The sequence below is a fragment of the Bufo gargarizans genome, chromosome 1, assembly GCF_014858855.1.
Source record: "Bufo gargarizans isolate SCDJY-AF-19 chromosome 1, ASM1485885v1, whole genome shotgun sequence".
Lineage (NCBI taxonomy): Eukaryota > Metazoa > Chordata > Amphibia > Anura > Bufonidae > Bufo > Bufo gargarizans.
The window spans coordinates 597,210,105-597,226,566 of NC_058080.1; the positions used below are offsets into that span (position 1 = coordinate 597,210,105).

The window sequence follows — 16,462 nt, forward strand, 5'->3', positions numbered from 1 at the left end:
CCCCGTCCCTCCCCTGTAGTTAACACATTGGTGGCCAGTGCGGCCGGCCCCCCCTCCCTCCCCTGTAGTACTGTAGATTCATTGGTGACCAGTGGGCCCTCCCCTCCCTCCCCCTCCTAATTAAAATCTCCCCCCCATCATTGGTGGCAGTGGAGTGTACCGATCGGAGTCCCAGTTTAATCACTGGGGCTCCAATCGGTAAGCATGGCAACCAGGACGCTACTGCAGTCCTGGTTGCCATGGTTACTTAGCAATTTTTAGAAGCATTATACTTACCTGTGAGCTGCGATGTCTGTGACCGGCCGGGCGCTCCTCCTAGTGGTAAGTGGAAAGTCTGTGCTATAAGCAATGCGCCTCTGTGTTAGAATATACTGTCGGATCTGAGTTTTCACGAAGTGAAAACTCAGCTCTGAAAAAGCTTTTATGCAGACGGATCTGCGGATCTGTCTGTGTGAAAGTAGCCTACGGCAATGGACCACGGACGCAGATGCCAATCTTGTGTGCATCCGTGTTTTTTCACGGACCCATTGACTTGAATGGGTCCGTGAACCGTTCTCTGTCAAAAAAATAGGACAGATCCTATTTTCTTGACGGACAGGAAACACGGATCACGGATGCGGCTGCAAAACGGTGCATTTTCCGACTTTTCCACGGACCCATTGAAAGTCAATGGGTCCGCGGAAAAAAACGGAAAATGGCACAACGGCCACGGATGCCCACAACGGTCATGTATATGAGGCCTAAGACAAATGTGCACAAAGCAAGTTTTTGGAGCGAGGTGGGAAACCAGAGCACTCTGAGAAAACCAAAGCAAACATAGGGTGAACATGCAATCTCGATTCAGATGTTGCCCTGGTTTGAATTTGAAACTAGGGCCATAGTGCTACAAAATAACTATGATAAGCACTTAGTAACCATCCTGAACATATTTCATTTCTGCTAATCAGATATATTCCTCTCAACCACACAAATCAATAGAGAATTAAGGGAAATCTATTTCACAACTTGGTCCAAACAGTAAAATCACGTGGGATCATTTGAATTATATTGCTATTCCTGTGAATCCCAAATAAAGTCACTTTGGTGCCACAATATTTAAGTAGACACTTTGCATAAATTAATAGACCAAGTGAATATATGAAACTGTGTAGTACATGTTATCAGAGAAAAATGCCTCTTCTCCTCTTATGAACCACATCGCCCACCCACTCCCTGAACTGATCAATCACCCACAATTTGCAGCTAAAATCTGCCTTGAGAGATGTCATATTATCATCTTACTGAGAGATCAGGTTAAATGTTGTTCATAGATGTCTATGGAAAAAGGTGGGGAAGAAGGAAGAAGTAATCTGCTGGAGGAAGACAGGTTTTCCTTTACCCCCAGTGCTGGATTTACAGCTACACTGCTTCATACTGCTGTATAATATCCTCAATGGTGCTGCAATGCTTCTGGGTGTGTACTATGGTGAGATAGGGGAGCTGGGTCTACTATTCTCATGTGCACTCAAGGAAAACTGACAAATATAGAAATAGCCTGCAGATAGGAAAACTAGAGAACAATGCAGAATAAAAATCAAGGCAAGGTATAGTATTATTTCTCATGACAGAAAGTCGCCTGATATGGCAAGTATGCTAAGCATGTATATATATTACTAGCAAAAAACAAACTTGTCATTGATCAGTTAATATAACCTTATTATGTGCCGTCATATGCACCCTAAAATGCTTTGTTCATTTTTCAAATTCAGTTTATGTAGAATTTATCTTACCATTTTAGATACCGATGAATGTTCTATTGGCAATCCATGTGGGAATGGAACATGCATTAATGCTATTGGTACTTTTGAGTGCACCTGTGATGAAGGATTCGAACCTGGACCTATGATTAACTGTGAAGGTAAACCATTACATCAACTTGGCTGGTAAGGGTAGTTGTCCCTGAATGGTAAAAAAAAAAAAACATAATTCAATTTATTGGATGGTTTCGATCTTGGGTTGGGACTTTACCCCAATAAATCCCAGAGACAGAATTTATTAATAATGAGGGGAAAAAGTATGTAAGTAGTACACAAGAACTATGCTAACAACCATTTGACACAAACTTGGGAAAACAGTCATAATACCTTTCCACTAAAAGCCAGTGCCTGCTATCACTTTTTAAAAAAAAATACACTAACTACACATGATTGACTACGTATGTATTTGTATTTCCTTCTTCCAGATATTAATGAGTGTGCATTAAACCCTCTGATCTGTGCATTCAGATGTATTAATACATACGGTTCATATGAATGCACTTGTCCTGCTGGATATGTTCTTAGAGAAGATCAGAAGATGTGTAAAGGTAAGATAAATATTCACTAGTGGGTGAGTGAATACAATGAAAAGGCTCCACCTTTAAACATTGATTGTCTTGTACTACTTTACAGATCTCGATGAGTGCTTGGAAGGGTTCCATGACTGTGAATCCAGGGGTATGATGTGTAAAAACCTCATTGGGACATTTATGTGTATTTGTCCTCCTGGAATGACTCGAAGACCAGATGGAGAAGGTTGCATAGGTAAAAGTTGACTACCTTATACTGGGCCTAAAATCTTTATTTATGTACTTGGAAGGAGTCTACGACTGAACCTTAAGGCATGCTGTGTAAGATGCACATTTGAACATTTATGTGCATTTTTTTCCTCCTGGGATGACCTAAATACTATGTACACCTTTGAGGATTTTTTTTTATTATTGCATTGTTCTCATTATGAGGTAAAAATCATTTTTTCAATTGGTCTTTATTAAAACATGTGGAGCCATTTTCCCTGTATAGAGCGGAGATGCTCTTTTAGCAGGATCTGAATTTTTTTTCTCTCTTCCATCAGGCAGGGAGCTGACAAGCTCCTTATCTCTGCTCTCTGACCTCATAAACACTCATTAAAGCTCAGTCCTTATCTTACTGAGTAACATCTAAAACTAAATAAGTGTTTATGACCTCTTAGTAATTTAAAGATAAAGGTTATTAAATGACCGACACAAAGTGAAAATGGAAGTAGGTTCACACAGATAGAAAAAAAGGTTAACCCTTTGTGACAGAATGGCTCAATATTTTTAATAAAGACCAATTGAAAAAATGATTTTTAGCCCAAAATGAGTAAAATGCAATCATAAAAAAATTGTCTCCGCCAGTAGCCTTTAAGGAGGACCCGTCATCTCTCACAGCAAGTTTATTTTAATAATAACAATTCTTGAGTATCAATATTTATACCTCTATGTTGCCTAACTTCTCTGTTATTCCTTCTAGAAGTTTATGAATTAATTACCAGCAGTCTGCAAGGTCCATATGCAGTGGGGTGCCTAGGGTGTTTGGCACCCGGGGTGGGTCCTTTCTATGGCACCCCCACCATACTTAAAAAAAATTGTACCCCCTCACAGTAGTATTTCCCTCATTGTACAACCTTCACAGTAGTTTTGTTCAAATGTGTGCCCCCTCACAGTAGTTATGTGGGGGGCCCACATTGCGCCCCCCCCCCCCAGTAGTTATGCCCTCTCTGTGCCGCTTTCACAGTTGTAATGCCCTTTTTGTGCCCCTTCACATTAATAATCCCCATTGTGCCCCTTCACATTAATAATTCCCATTGTGCCCCCTTCGTAGTAATAATCCCCATTGTGCCCCTTCATAGTAATAATCCCCATTGTGCCCCCTTCATAGTAATAATCCCCATTGTGCCCACTTCATAGTAATAATCCCCATTGTGCCCCCTTTATAGTAATAATGTCCATTGTGCCCCTTCACATTAATAATGCCAATTGTGCCCCCTTAATAGTAGTAATGCCCACTGTGCTAGTAATGCCCTCTGTGCCCCCTCCATAGTAGAAATCATCATTGTGCCCCCTTCACAGTAATAATGCCCACTGTGCCCCTTCACAGTAATAATGCCCTCTGTGTCCCCTTCACATTTGTGATGAAACCAACCTCGCCACGGTGTTTTGGCCTCAGGATTATGGCCCATACTAACTTTAAAGAATACAGGTCGGCTGCACAGCTTAAATCTGTCTTTGGAATTGTATTTTGTTATGTGAGGGTACCCAGATGGCTAGTTTAATTGTATTTGTGTGGTCTGAGTGCCATTCACCTAATGATATGCACTCAGACTTGAGCTATCTGGGAATATGTTAAATGTCTGTGGTTGCTGGGAGGGTGTGACATTGTGTGTTTAAATGGTGATTTCTGTCCTGTTGTCCCCACATGTGTATTGGCGATCTCCCCTTTGTCCTGAGAGATAATTGGATTATCCCTCGGTTGTCTCTGGGGCAGAGAGGAGGAAACCATGATGCATTGTGGGGATGTGTTGTATCTGTTCGGTGTGTCGCAGTCTCCATTCTGGTCCCCTGGGGGCGTGTCCACCAGATGGGGACCTGCATAAATACGGGCGGGTAGCCCTCAATAAAGGTTCCTGTTTTATCCTTCATCATGTTGAGACTGGTGTTTGGATAACTGATCAAACAGGGGGATTGCTATACGCTGAAGATTTGCTATACTCCCCTGGCATAACTACTAGCTTTTGTAAGAGCTGTTCCTGCTCTCTGGCTGTAGGAGAGGTTCACCCACTGGAGCCTGGAGCCTTGTAGTAGGTCCAGCGTGGGTGGAGGACGGTGAGACCCCAACCAAGCTACGGCGGTTCGTGGGGTCTGCAGTGCGTACGGTGTCAAGTGGAGTGCTTGGAGTCCTCGGAAAGCACTAGGAGCATTTATCGACGGAGGTACCCGGTCGGGGTGCCAGGTGATCCGTGACAACATTAATAATGCCCACTGTGCCACTTCACAGTAAAAATGCCCTCTGTGCCCCCTTCATTGTTGTAATGCCCTCTGGCTCTGTTCCCCTCCCATAGTCGAAATGCCCATTGTGCCCCCTTCACAGTAGTAATGCCCTCTGTGCCCCCTCCATAGTAGTAATGCTCTCTGTGCCCCCTCCATAGTAATAATGCTCTCTGTGCCCCATCCATGGTAATAAAGTCCTCTGTGCCCCCTCCATAGTAATAAAGCCCTCTTTACCTCCTATGTATTAAAAAACAAACAAAAAAAACACAGTAACTACTCACCTTGTCCCATTCCTGAAGCTCACATACTGTACCTCTGTTCCCTACAGGCACAGATCGCTCTGCAGCATGGTGTGGGTGGAGTTTATGCAGATTTCTTGGCTGCAGTCTCCGCCCACACAGGCTGACAGCGCGATCTGTGCCTGCAGGCTAAATGGTGGAGCAGGGAGAAGTCTTCCTTCTTCACCATTCAGAGCACGGCTGGCCTGAAGAAGGGGAAGAGTGCTGGGAGCTGAGCGGTAAGTGACAGGACCACAGCTCCCAGCGCTCCAGCAATGTCTGTATCCATCTGTATTGATGAAAGCGCTCATTGCTTCTGGCACCCCCCCTGAGAGCAGCACCCGGGGTGGACTGCCCCCCGTGCCCGCCCCCCCCCCCCCCCCTTAGTACGCCACTGTCCATATGGGTGTTACCATTTGGGGGTTTGACTCAGCACAGTACTGCCAGTGTCAGACTTTTCAGGGGTACTCCTGCCATTTGTAACACCCAGTCAGGCCTTCATTGCAGACTGCTAGCAGTTCAGTCTTAAACATCTAGAAGAAACAATAGAGGATTGGCACATCATAGAGCTGTAAGAATAGATGCTCCAGAATTGCTATTATGAATTCATATAGTCATTAAAGCAAGCATGTCAGGAGAGATGAAAGGTCCTCTGTACGTGGCAAACAGATAATTCTGCTTAGGTAAAGTGTGCCTTCTCCATGGAAGTTTGCACTAAGCTTTTCACCGTGTTGAGCTACATAAATCATGCCCGTTCCTTCAGCTCTATTTTTAATTCTTCTATAGATAGTATACATTTTGCAATCAAAAGAAGGATACAAGATAGGTGTCCAGTAGTACTCAATCCACTATTTGCAAAACAGTTTGTGATTATATATTAGAAAAAGGTTCCCTTTCTATAAAAGGGTCCTTTTCTGTTTTTGTACAAAACAGATGGTTTTGTATGGTTTACAAATGGTTTTAGCCAGGGAATAATCAATCAATTATCAATGATCATTCACCCCAAGTTTGCCTGTAAGTTTTATACATTGTCATGAACCAGCAGTAAGTCCATGAACAAGAAACAAATGGAAAATGAATATTAGTTGTTTTCTTTGATAAAAGTGTGTATCAATATAAAATACTATATAAAAATACAAGCACATGAACCATGCATGATGTAAATTTGCCCATTTAGGAGCAGCATTTTGGTGGGTGATCTACAGTATAGGAATGATAACAGTACATCATTTAACATTTCCCTTTATGTATGCCTTTTCTTCTGTCCTTCAAAAGATGAGAATGAATGCCGGGCAAGACCAGGCATCTGTGAAAATGGCCGTTGTGTCAATACCATTGGAAGCTACCGATGTGATTGCAATGAAGGATTTCAGCCATCTCTTACAGGAACCGAATGCCTTGGTAAAAAAAAAACAACTAACTCTGACATCAATCCTACTTGTCTTTTTTTGGTAAAATAAAGATGATGATGGTAATTAGAGATGAGCGAAGTTTTGAAAAATTTGATTCTGCAGCTTCACCAAAGTTTGATAAGAAATTTGATTTGTTACAAATTAATTTGTCATGAATCACTATGTTAAAACCCCATTCAGCTTATCAATCAATGGGACTGTTTTTAACGGCCGCTTAGACAGAAGTGCACCTGGCTAAAGGCCTTTAAAAACGTCAATACGCTAGTGCAATATGGCCTTTTGGGTTTGAAAAAAAAATCCCTCCACTCATCCACTTTCTCACACAGAGGCAGTCCGCTCCTCTCTTCATTGAAAAAGACCTGTCAAAGGACCTGTACTGAGAGTGATGACGTCACCCAGCGTGAGCACATGGTGACGTCATCACACTCAACACAGGTCCTTCAGCAGGTCTTTTTCAATCAAGAGAGGAGCAGACTGCCTCTGCCCGAGCAAGTGGATGAGGGGATTATTTTTTTCCCATTCTTTTTAAGACAATTCCAGCCACCATTTTAGGAAAAATTATCCGTTACCAGTACAAAGCACAAGGAAAATCGGCTTTGTTTAGAATATAACTTTTCCTAAAATTTGGACTGAATTCTACTTTGGATGCTTTGCTTCACTCAACACTACTGATGATAATAATATTAATATTTCCCAATTGGGCTACAAAATCAGCCAAAAACTAATGATGAAAAATGAGTCCATACATTAAAGCACAATAAACTTCCTTATCAAGCATTTTTTATATCTTACATTATTTTTTAAACCAGAGAATAAATCTCACCTTCTGGCTTTGCCTTTCCCATAGGGTAACTGTCCTAGTTATGCAATAGCAAAACTATTAACTATTTATGATTAATAGAAATAGGACGCCACAGTAGAAAGCTCAAAAAATAACAATAGCCACAGCAAAGTTTTACTTGGAAATATATCAGACCAGGTGAAATCGCTTGCCTAAATAATATTTTTATGTATGCTAAAACAGGAATATTGTGGTAGAGAAATGGAAAAAATTTCAACTTTATCTTGATCATTATGAGCTTAACATGATATTTTCATTTTTTTTTGTTTACTGCCTACAGATACACGCCAGGGATTCTGCTTCTCTGAAGTTCTACAAACAATGTGTCAGATGTCTTCTAGTAGTCGCAATCATGTCACTAAATCTGAATGTTGCTGCAATGGAGGTAGAGGTTGGGGGAATCAGTGTGAGCTCTGCCCTCTACCAGGTACCACTCAGTATAAGAAGCTTTGCCCACATGGTCCTGGATACACAACTGATGGGAAAGGTAAATCCATAAATATAAATGTAAAATCACAAAAATAAGGAAGACGTTAATACAGGAAATTGTTTCAGTCCCACTATTTTTTCGAGACTCACTGGATGATAAAATAAAATTTTAGGCTGCATTGAAAGTTTACATTCTTCACTATGCACTGTCCTAATGTAAGAGTTTGTTTAGAGATTCAGTTGTGGACAATTTGGCAAAACCCAGCAGACCTCATTATAAGTATGTAGGGTTCTTTAAGCTCCACACATTTGCATCTACTCACACATCACTACGTAGTCCCTCTTGTTCTATACTAGAGAGCAGTAGGCATCCAGTGCAGAATGGCATGAGTTTTATTCTGGTCCAATACAATTTGGCAGCTTTTTTTTAAAGTATATATTTTAGTATACTTTCCTCCATAACTGATCTGAACTAGTAAAAAAAACTGCTGACAAATTGACAGATCAGTTTACATAGGAGATATATTTGCCCACAGTGTTTGTCAGTCTGCAGAATTTTCTGAATCTTCCTGACTCACGGTGTGTTCTCATGGGCATTGGAGGCACCATTAAAAATCTTCCACTGAAAAAAACAAAATAACACAAAATGTTGCACAATTTTGTCATGTAAAGTTATGGAAACCATGATAGAAACCCAGCGGACCACATTATTGCCAATCTGGTTATTTAGGTGCAATTTCTGATTTTGTTAACTGACGGATCCAGCACTTCCATCCTTTCATTGTCCTCCTTTGATGGAGCTGAACAGTGGAAGTAATTCGCAGATATATAGCAGTGATGTGAGTCCACCCTGAATCATGTGGAAATACAACGTCTCATGGCTCAGACAATGGTGCACCGCTTCTCAGACTGCCTGATGCACAATGAGCTTTACCTCACTGAAAATACTTGCAATTCGTCTGCAAATCTAAAATGTTAATTTTCTCTTGTGTCTTTGCTTTATATATTTTGCCATTCTTTAATTATAACACAGACCTAAACAAACATTAGAAATGTAATCTACCATATAACCAAATGCATGTTCTTACTCATATAATGGGATCTTTTTGAACAGATATCGATGAGTGTAAAGTGATGCCAAACCTGTGTCGCAATGGGCAGTGTGTCAACAACATCGGCTCTTTCAGATGCTTTTGTAATTTTGGCTACACAACTGATATTGGAGGCACTTCATGTGTTGGTAAGACACTCAAGTCAAATTGCAAATAAAGCTCTTAAACATTACAATGCATAGGTATTAAAGGAATATTCTGAGGAAAAAGTTGAAATGGCCCAGCAGACTTTTAGAGCCAATAGTTATATTGTGTGAGGCAGGATAATGGCTTGATTGTAATCACAGATAGAATCTCATAGGTAACTTGCAGGTTTCAGTGTTGTTGCCTTATAGGGATTACAGTGTTAGAATAAAAAGAAACAATGTTGCCAAATTAATCTAGGCTCTTTTAAGATATATGTTGCAAACAGCATTATAAGGGCATTATAGCATGAAAAATGAAAAGTTAAGAAAATAGTTTTTTATTATTATTATTATTATTATTATTATTATTATTATATATTGTGTTATTACACATATATTATCATTATTCTATGATAAAATATATATTGCATAATAAATGGGATCTGTCACCAGGTTCATGCTGCCCGATGTGAGGACAGCATAAATTAATGACAGAGACCCTGATACCAGTGGTGAATCTATCACTTTTTTAGAGCAGTGCAAGTCTTTGTGTTCATGAGCAGCAGGCTCCCAAACCCTCCTGACGCTGATTGACAGCTTTCTCCCTTTACTGGAAGAAAGCTGTCAATCAGCTATGAGAGAGGCAGGAGTTCATGAATATCAAGCACATGCATATCACTGAGAGGACCCCAAGGCTCGGCTTCCACTGCAGCTGATAAACACTGATTTTCAGAAAATTCCAAAATAGATTACCAAGCATTAACTTGGTAATAGTGGACAGTTATACAGGTCCTTCTAAAAAAATTAGCATATTGTGATAAAGCTCATTATTTTCTGTAATGTACTGATAAACATTAGACTTTCATATATTTTAGATTCATTACATACCAACTGAAGTAGTTCAAGCCTTTTATTGTTTTAATATTGATGATTTTGGCATACAGCTCATGAAAACCCAAATTTCCTATCTCAAAAAATTAGCATATTTCATCCGACCAATAAAAGAAAAGTGTTTTTAATACAAAAAAAGTCAACCTTCAAATAATTATGTTCAGTTCTGCACTCAATACTTGGTCGGGAATCCTTTTGCAGAAATGACTGCTTCAATGCGGCGTGGCATGGAGGCAATCAGCCTGTGGCACTGCTGAGGTGTTATGGAGGCCCAGGATGCTTCGATAGCGGCCTTAAGCTCATCCAGAGTGTTGGGTCTTGCGTCTCTCAACTTTCTCTTCCCAATATCCCACAGATTCTCTATGGGGTTCAGGTCAGGAGAGTTGGCAGACCAATTGAGCACAGTAATACCATGGACAGTAAACCATTTACCAGTGGTTTTGGCACTGTGAGCAGGTGCCAGGTCGTGCTGAAAAATGACATCTTCATCTCCATAAAGCTTTTCAGCAGATGGAAGCATGAAGTGCTCCAAAATCTCCTGATAGCTAGCTGCATTGACCCTGCCCTTGATAAAACACAGTGGACCAACACCAGCAGCTGACATGGCACCCCAGACCATCACTGACTGTGGGTACTTGACACTGGACTTCAGGCATTTTGGCATTTTCCTCTCCCCAGTCTTCCTCCAGACTCTGGCACCTTGATTTCCGAATGACATGCAAAATTTGCTTTCATCCGAAAAAAGTACTTTGGACCACTAAGCAACAGTCCAGTGCTGCTTCTCTGTAGCCCAGGTCAGGCGCTTCTGCCGCTGTTTCTGGTTCAAAAGTGGCTTGACCTGGGGAATGCGGCACCTGTAGCCCATTTCCTGCACACGCCTGTACACGGTGGCTCTGGATGTTTCTACTCCAGACTCAGTCCACTGCTTCTGCAGGTCCCCCAAGGTCTGGAATTGGTCCTTCTCCACAATCTTCCTCAGGGTCCGGTCACCTCTTCTCGTTGTGCAGCGTTTTCTGCCACACTTTTTCCTTCCCACAGACTTCCCACTGAGGTGCCTTGATACAGCACTCTGGGAACAGACTATTCGTTTAGAAATTTCTTTCTGTGTCTTACCCTCTTGCTTGAGGGTGTCAATGATGACCTGCTGGACAGCAGTCAGGTCGGCAGTCTTACCCATGATTGCGGTTTAGAGTAATGAACCAGGCTGGGAGTTTTTAAAAGCCTCAGGAATCTTTTGCAGGTGTTTAGAGTTAATTAGTTGATTCAGATGATTAGGTTAATAGCTCGTTTAGAGAACCATTTCATGATATGCAAATTTTTTTAGATAGGAATTTTGGGTTTTCATGAGCTGTATGCCAAAATCATCAATATTAAAACAATAAAAGGCTTTAACTACTTCAGTTGGTGTGTAATGAATCTAAAATATATGAAAGTCTAATGTTTATCAGTACATTACAGAAAATAATGAACTTTATCACAATATGCTAATTTTTTTAGAAGGACCTGTATGTATTTCCTTACTATGCTTTTTTACTGCATTATAGATCTGGATGAGTGCTCACAGTCTCCCAAGCCATGCAATTTTATCTGTAAGAACACAGAAGGCAGCTATCAGTGTTCATGTCCTCGAGGCTATATTATGCAAGAAGATGGAAAAACATGTAAAGGTTAGTGTAAAAGATGATGTCACATATGACATCCTTCCTTATCATGTTACATGCTGCTGAGAGTTCCACACATCAAAATAGTCCAGGTTAACCCAAAGACCTTATGGGGCAGGTATGGTAGCACTTGTGGCTGGTACCATGGCTGGCATTTATAAAAGTATCACAGAGCTGAAAAGTCTATCCTCAGTGGGTCCAAAGATCTGGGAGAAGTGCTCAAAATATATCACAGAAAACAAAAAACTTCCCCTAAAATTTAGCCTTTATTACCAGAAAATCCTACAAAGTTCTTATTCCACCCTACCCTGGACCAGAAAGGCTGTTCGGACAAGGGCGATCCCACTGTCACCTTTTTTGTCTCTAGAAAACCCTGTGCACACTGGGGTATCCAGGTAAAGAAGTGGGATCTCAAAAAAGTAGTTGTATTTATGTATACTGATATACCTATGTACACATTTTAATTGTTCTGATGTCTCAGAATAACACCAGGGGGTATTATCCTGGGGTTCATTGCGGCTCTTACTATAGAGAAACAAATGGGGGATAGTTGGTAAATTAAGACAACCTTAGATATATCTGGACTTCTCCAAAGCATTTGACACTGTACCACATAAAAGGTTAGTATATAAAATGAGAATGCTCGGACTGGGAGAAAACATCTGTATGTGGGTAAGTAACTGGCTCAGTGATAGTAAACAGAGGGTGGTTATTAACGGTGCACACTCAGATTGGGTCACTGTCACTAGTGGGGTACCTCAGGGGTCAGTATTGGGCCCTATTCTCTTCAATATATTTATTAATGATCTTGTAGAAGGCTTGCATAGTAAAGTATCAATTTTCGCAGATGACACTAAACTGTGTAAAGTAATTTACACTGATGAGGACAGTATACTACTACAGAGGGATCTGGATAGATTGGAGGCTTGGGCAGATAAGTGGCAGATGAGGTTTAAAGGGATTCTGTCACCTCCCCTAAGGCAAAAAACGATTTAAAACCAGCCATGCAGCACAGCTTACCTGGATTAGGCTGTGCTGTTCAATCTTGAAATCCGTCCAGCAGTTAGTTCAAAAAACGAGTTTGATCAATGAGGAAATGCGTCCTGAAGGTGCCCAGAGGGGCGTTTTTTTCTTCTGAGAGAGCCCAGTCCCGCCCCTTTTTCAGTGCCCAGCCCGCCTTCCTCAGTCTCCTGATGATCGCACAGGCGCAGCCCTCAGTGGGTACTGCGCCTGTGCGAGACTTCGTTCGGCGTGAGGGAGGGGGAGGAGAGGCAGGAGAGGCTGTGGCAGGCTGGGGGCGGCAGTTAGGAAGTAAAAGGAAGGCGGGCTGGGCACTGAAAAAGGGGCGGGACTGGGCTCTCTCAGAAGAAAAAAACGCCCCTCTGGGCACCTTCAGGACGCATTTCCTCATTGATCAAACTCGTTTTTTGAACTAACTGCTGGACGGATTTCAAGATTGAACAGCACAGCCTAATCCAGGTAAGCTGTGCTGCATGGCTGGTTTTAAATCGTTTTTTGCCTTAGGGGAGGTGACAGAATCCCTTTAACACTGATAAATGTAAAGTTATGCACATGGGAAGGAAAAATGCAAGTCAACCGTACATACTAAATGGTAAAACACTCGGTAACACTGACATGGAAAAGGATCTAGGAATTTTAATAAACAGCAAACTAAGCTGCAAAAACCAGTGTCAGGCAGCTGCTGCCAAGGCCAACAAGATAATGGGTTGCATCAGAAGGGGCATAGATTCCCGTGATAAGAACATAGTCCTACCACTTTACAAATCGCTAGTCAGACCACACATGGAGTACTGTGTACAGTTCTGGGCTCCTGTAAACAAGGCAGACATAGCAGAGCTGGAGAAGGTCCAGAGGAGGGCAACTAAAGTAATAACTGGAATGGGGCAACTACAGTACCCTGAAAGATTATCAAAATTAGAGTTATTCACTTTAGAAAAAAAGACGACTGAGAGGGAGATCTAATTAATATGTATAAATATATCAAGGGTCAGTACAGAGATCTATCCCATCAGCTATTTATTCCCAGGACGGTGACTGTGACGAGGGGACATCCTCTGCGCCTGGAGGAAAGAAGGTTTGTACACAAACATAGAAAAGGATTCTTTACGGTAAGAGCAGTGAGAATATGGAACTCTCTGCCTGAGGAGGTGGTGATGGTGAGTACAATAAAGGAATTCAAGAGGGCCATGGACGTATTTCTGGAGCTTAATAATATTACAGGATATAGCTACTAGAGAGGGGTCTTCCTCTGGATCAACTTGCGGGATAACAGGCCGAACTGGATGGACAAATTTTCGGCCTTATGTACTATGTTACTATGTTACTATGTTAGATATCACCCCCACCCAAAATAAATATCTCAAGGACTAGATAGAGTGAGACATGTGTGTGCATGGAATATACAAACAAAAAACTAGGGCAATATGGAGAGCCTAGATAAGTACAGTATATCAGATTGTGTATGTGTGATGTGCACATAGATAAAGTAATAATAGATGTTAGATATACATAGCAGTTAGAGTACTTACATTGCTCCCCGTGTAGGTGTATGATGTACATATAGCAGAAAAGACATAGGGTATACCAGATTGCATGTGTGATGTACACATAGAAAAAGTAATAATAGATGTTAGATCTTAGAGATGAGCGAAGTTTAGAAACATTTGATTCGGCTGCTTCGCCAAACTTCAACAAGGAATTTGATTTGTTACAAATTACTTTCCATTGTTCCATTGTATGGAGTGGGCACAATGATGGAGAACGGCTAATGCGACACCCCTGTCATTTAACCCTGCAGGTGTCGCATTCAACGCTGATCGCGGCATCTGTGACTCATATTAAGCTGTTCAGGGGTTAAAAAATAAATTATACTCACCTTATTCACTTGCTCGCCATCTGTTCCTGTTTTGATTGAAGAAAACCTGCCAAAGGACCTGCCGCGAGCACTATGATGTCACCACGTGACCTGCTTGATGCTCTACCCTCGAGCAAGTGGATGAGGTGAGTATAATTTTTTTATTTTCAGCCACCATTTTAGGAAAAATGTAATCATTACCACAAAGCACGAGGAATCCGATTCCCCTTTGGATGCTTCAGTTCACTCAACATTAGTTACTTGCTATGCCCCAAATGAAAGTTTATTCTCTCAATCCAAAAATTATCAAATTATTCAGAAATTATTCCTGAATGTCCAGTAGTACAGAAACAATTCTAACATTTTAGAATCAATCTACAGATCTTTTGAGCTTGATTGTATGCTAATTGATTTAACAGAAAATCATTGATTATCAAGATAATGAATGGCAACAATTCTGAATACGGAGTCCATCTTCTTCCAGACATGTCTGTAAGGCTACTTTCACACTAGCGTTCTGCTGTCCGCTCGTGAGCTCCGTTTGAAGGGGCTCACAAGCGGAGCAGAACGCTTCCGTCCAGCCCTGATGCAGTCTGAATGGATGCGGATCCGCTCAGACTGCATCAGTCTGGCGGCGTTCAGCCTCCGCTCCGCTCGCCTCCGCACGGCCAGGCGGACAGCTGAACGCTGCTTGCAGCGTTCGGGTGTCCGCCTGGCCGTGCGGAGGCGTGCGGATCCGTCCAGACTTACAATGTAAGTCAATGGGAATGGATCCGCTTGAAGATGACACCATATGGCTCAATCTTCAAGCGGATCCGTCCCCCATTGACTTTACATTGAAAGTCTGAACGGATCCGCTCAGGCTACTCTCGCACTTAGAAATTTTTTTAAGTTATTAATGCAGACGGATCCGTACTGAACGGAGCCTCCGTCTGCATTAATATGATCGGATCCGTTCAGAACGGATCCGATCAAACGCAAGTGTGAAAGTAGCCTTAATTTTGTGTGGCACAGTAATGTGGAGCAGTGCAATGAACAAAGGAATCAATGAATGGAGTATAAATGTATATACTTTGGTAGTGTTGATTTGATGGGAGCCATAGTAGGGCACCAATAGAAGTGCAGATGGAGCAGACAAATTAATAAACCTGATCTCCATTATGGCAGTGCCTCCATGTGGATTGTGAAGCAGTGAACTTTGTCTAAACCACCATGGACGACCAAAGAGTGTGAGCTGTTGATAGAAATCTTTTACTAACTTTACAGCTTGATTGTCATTTGTCTAGTACAATAAGATAGTTTGCATCATCTTTTAAAAATTTGAATTGAGCTGTGTCCGTGGGTGAGCAGAGAGCCACATAAATGTGTCATGGTGGCATTTCAGTGGCCAAGTTACCTGTTTGTTGAATGTACCATCTTCTGACATTATATAGATATTCTCACCTAGCAGCATTGTCTCCTCAAATGAATATTTGCATAATATGGTGCGACAAGAAGAACCTTTAACTCCATTGTACATTGGGTTGTCTCCTGACCATAAGGCATTAGAACAAGTCAGAAAGCACATGATCCCTGTGAATTCCTAGAATGAACGGGGAGCTAGTTGCATCCTAAATCACCATAAATGTTTCCTATCAGAATAGACATAAAAATTGAATGAACATCTCCAGGGATGGACTGGGAACTTAAAGTGGGCCTGAACTAAATGTGGCCACATGGTGTAGGCAGATGCAAATTGAAAGAAGGTGGGGCAACAGAAGTAGGCATGGACAACAGAAGTAGGCAGGGACAACAGAAGTAGGTGGGGCCCGAATATCGTAGTGCAGCACAAAATACCACCCCAGCAGAACCAAATATCAGTGCTGCATAAAATACTGCCACCTCCGCTGTAGTATTAAACTGTATCACCATCCGAAAGACAGAGATACAGTTGAATTCAGGAGGGGGACATGTAGCCACCAGCCAGGAACATAAGTATCTGATGCTCCTAGCATTTATTAATGCTGAGAGCATCTGATCATTATGTACCTG

General features: G+C 41.6%; 1 protein-coding gene across 1 annotated transcript in view; it reads left to right on the forward strand.

Annotated features, from left to right (window-relative positions):
* The window catches only part of FBN2 (fibrillin 2), a 340,887-nt gene that overhangs the window by 316,078 nt on the left and 8,347 nt on the right, over positions 1–16,462 (forward strand). Inside the window, exons 53-59 of the mRNA XM_044275860.1 lie at positions 1,778–1,897; positions 2,222–2,344; positions 2,430–2,561; positions 6,361–6,486; positions 7,619–7,825; positions 8,882–9,007; positions 11,440–11,562. Of these exons, the coding sequence (XP_044131795.1) occupies positions 1,778–1,897; positions 2,222–2,344; positions 2,430–2,561; positions 6,361–6,486; positions 7,619–7,825; positions 8,882–9,007; positions 11,440–11,562 (957 nt within the window). The remainder of the gene's footprint in view (positions 1–1,777; positions 1,898–2,221; positions 2,345–2,429; positions 2,562–6,360; positions 6,487–7,618; positions 7,826–8,881; positions 9,008–11,439; positions 11,563–16,462) is intronic.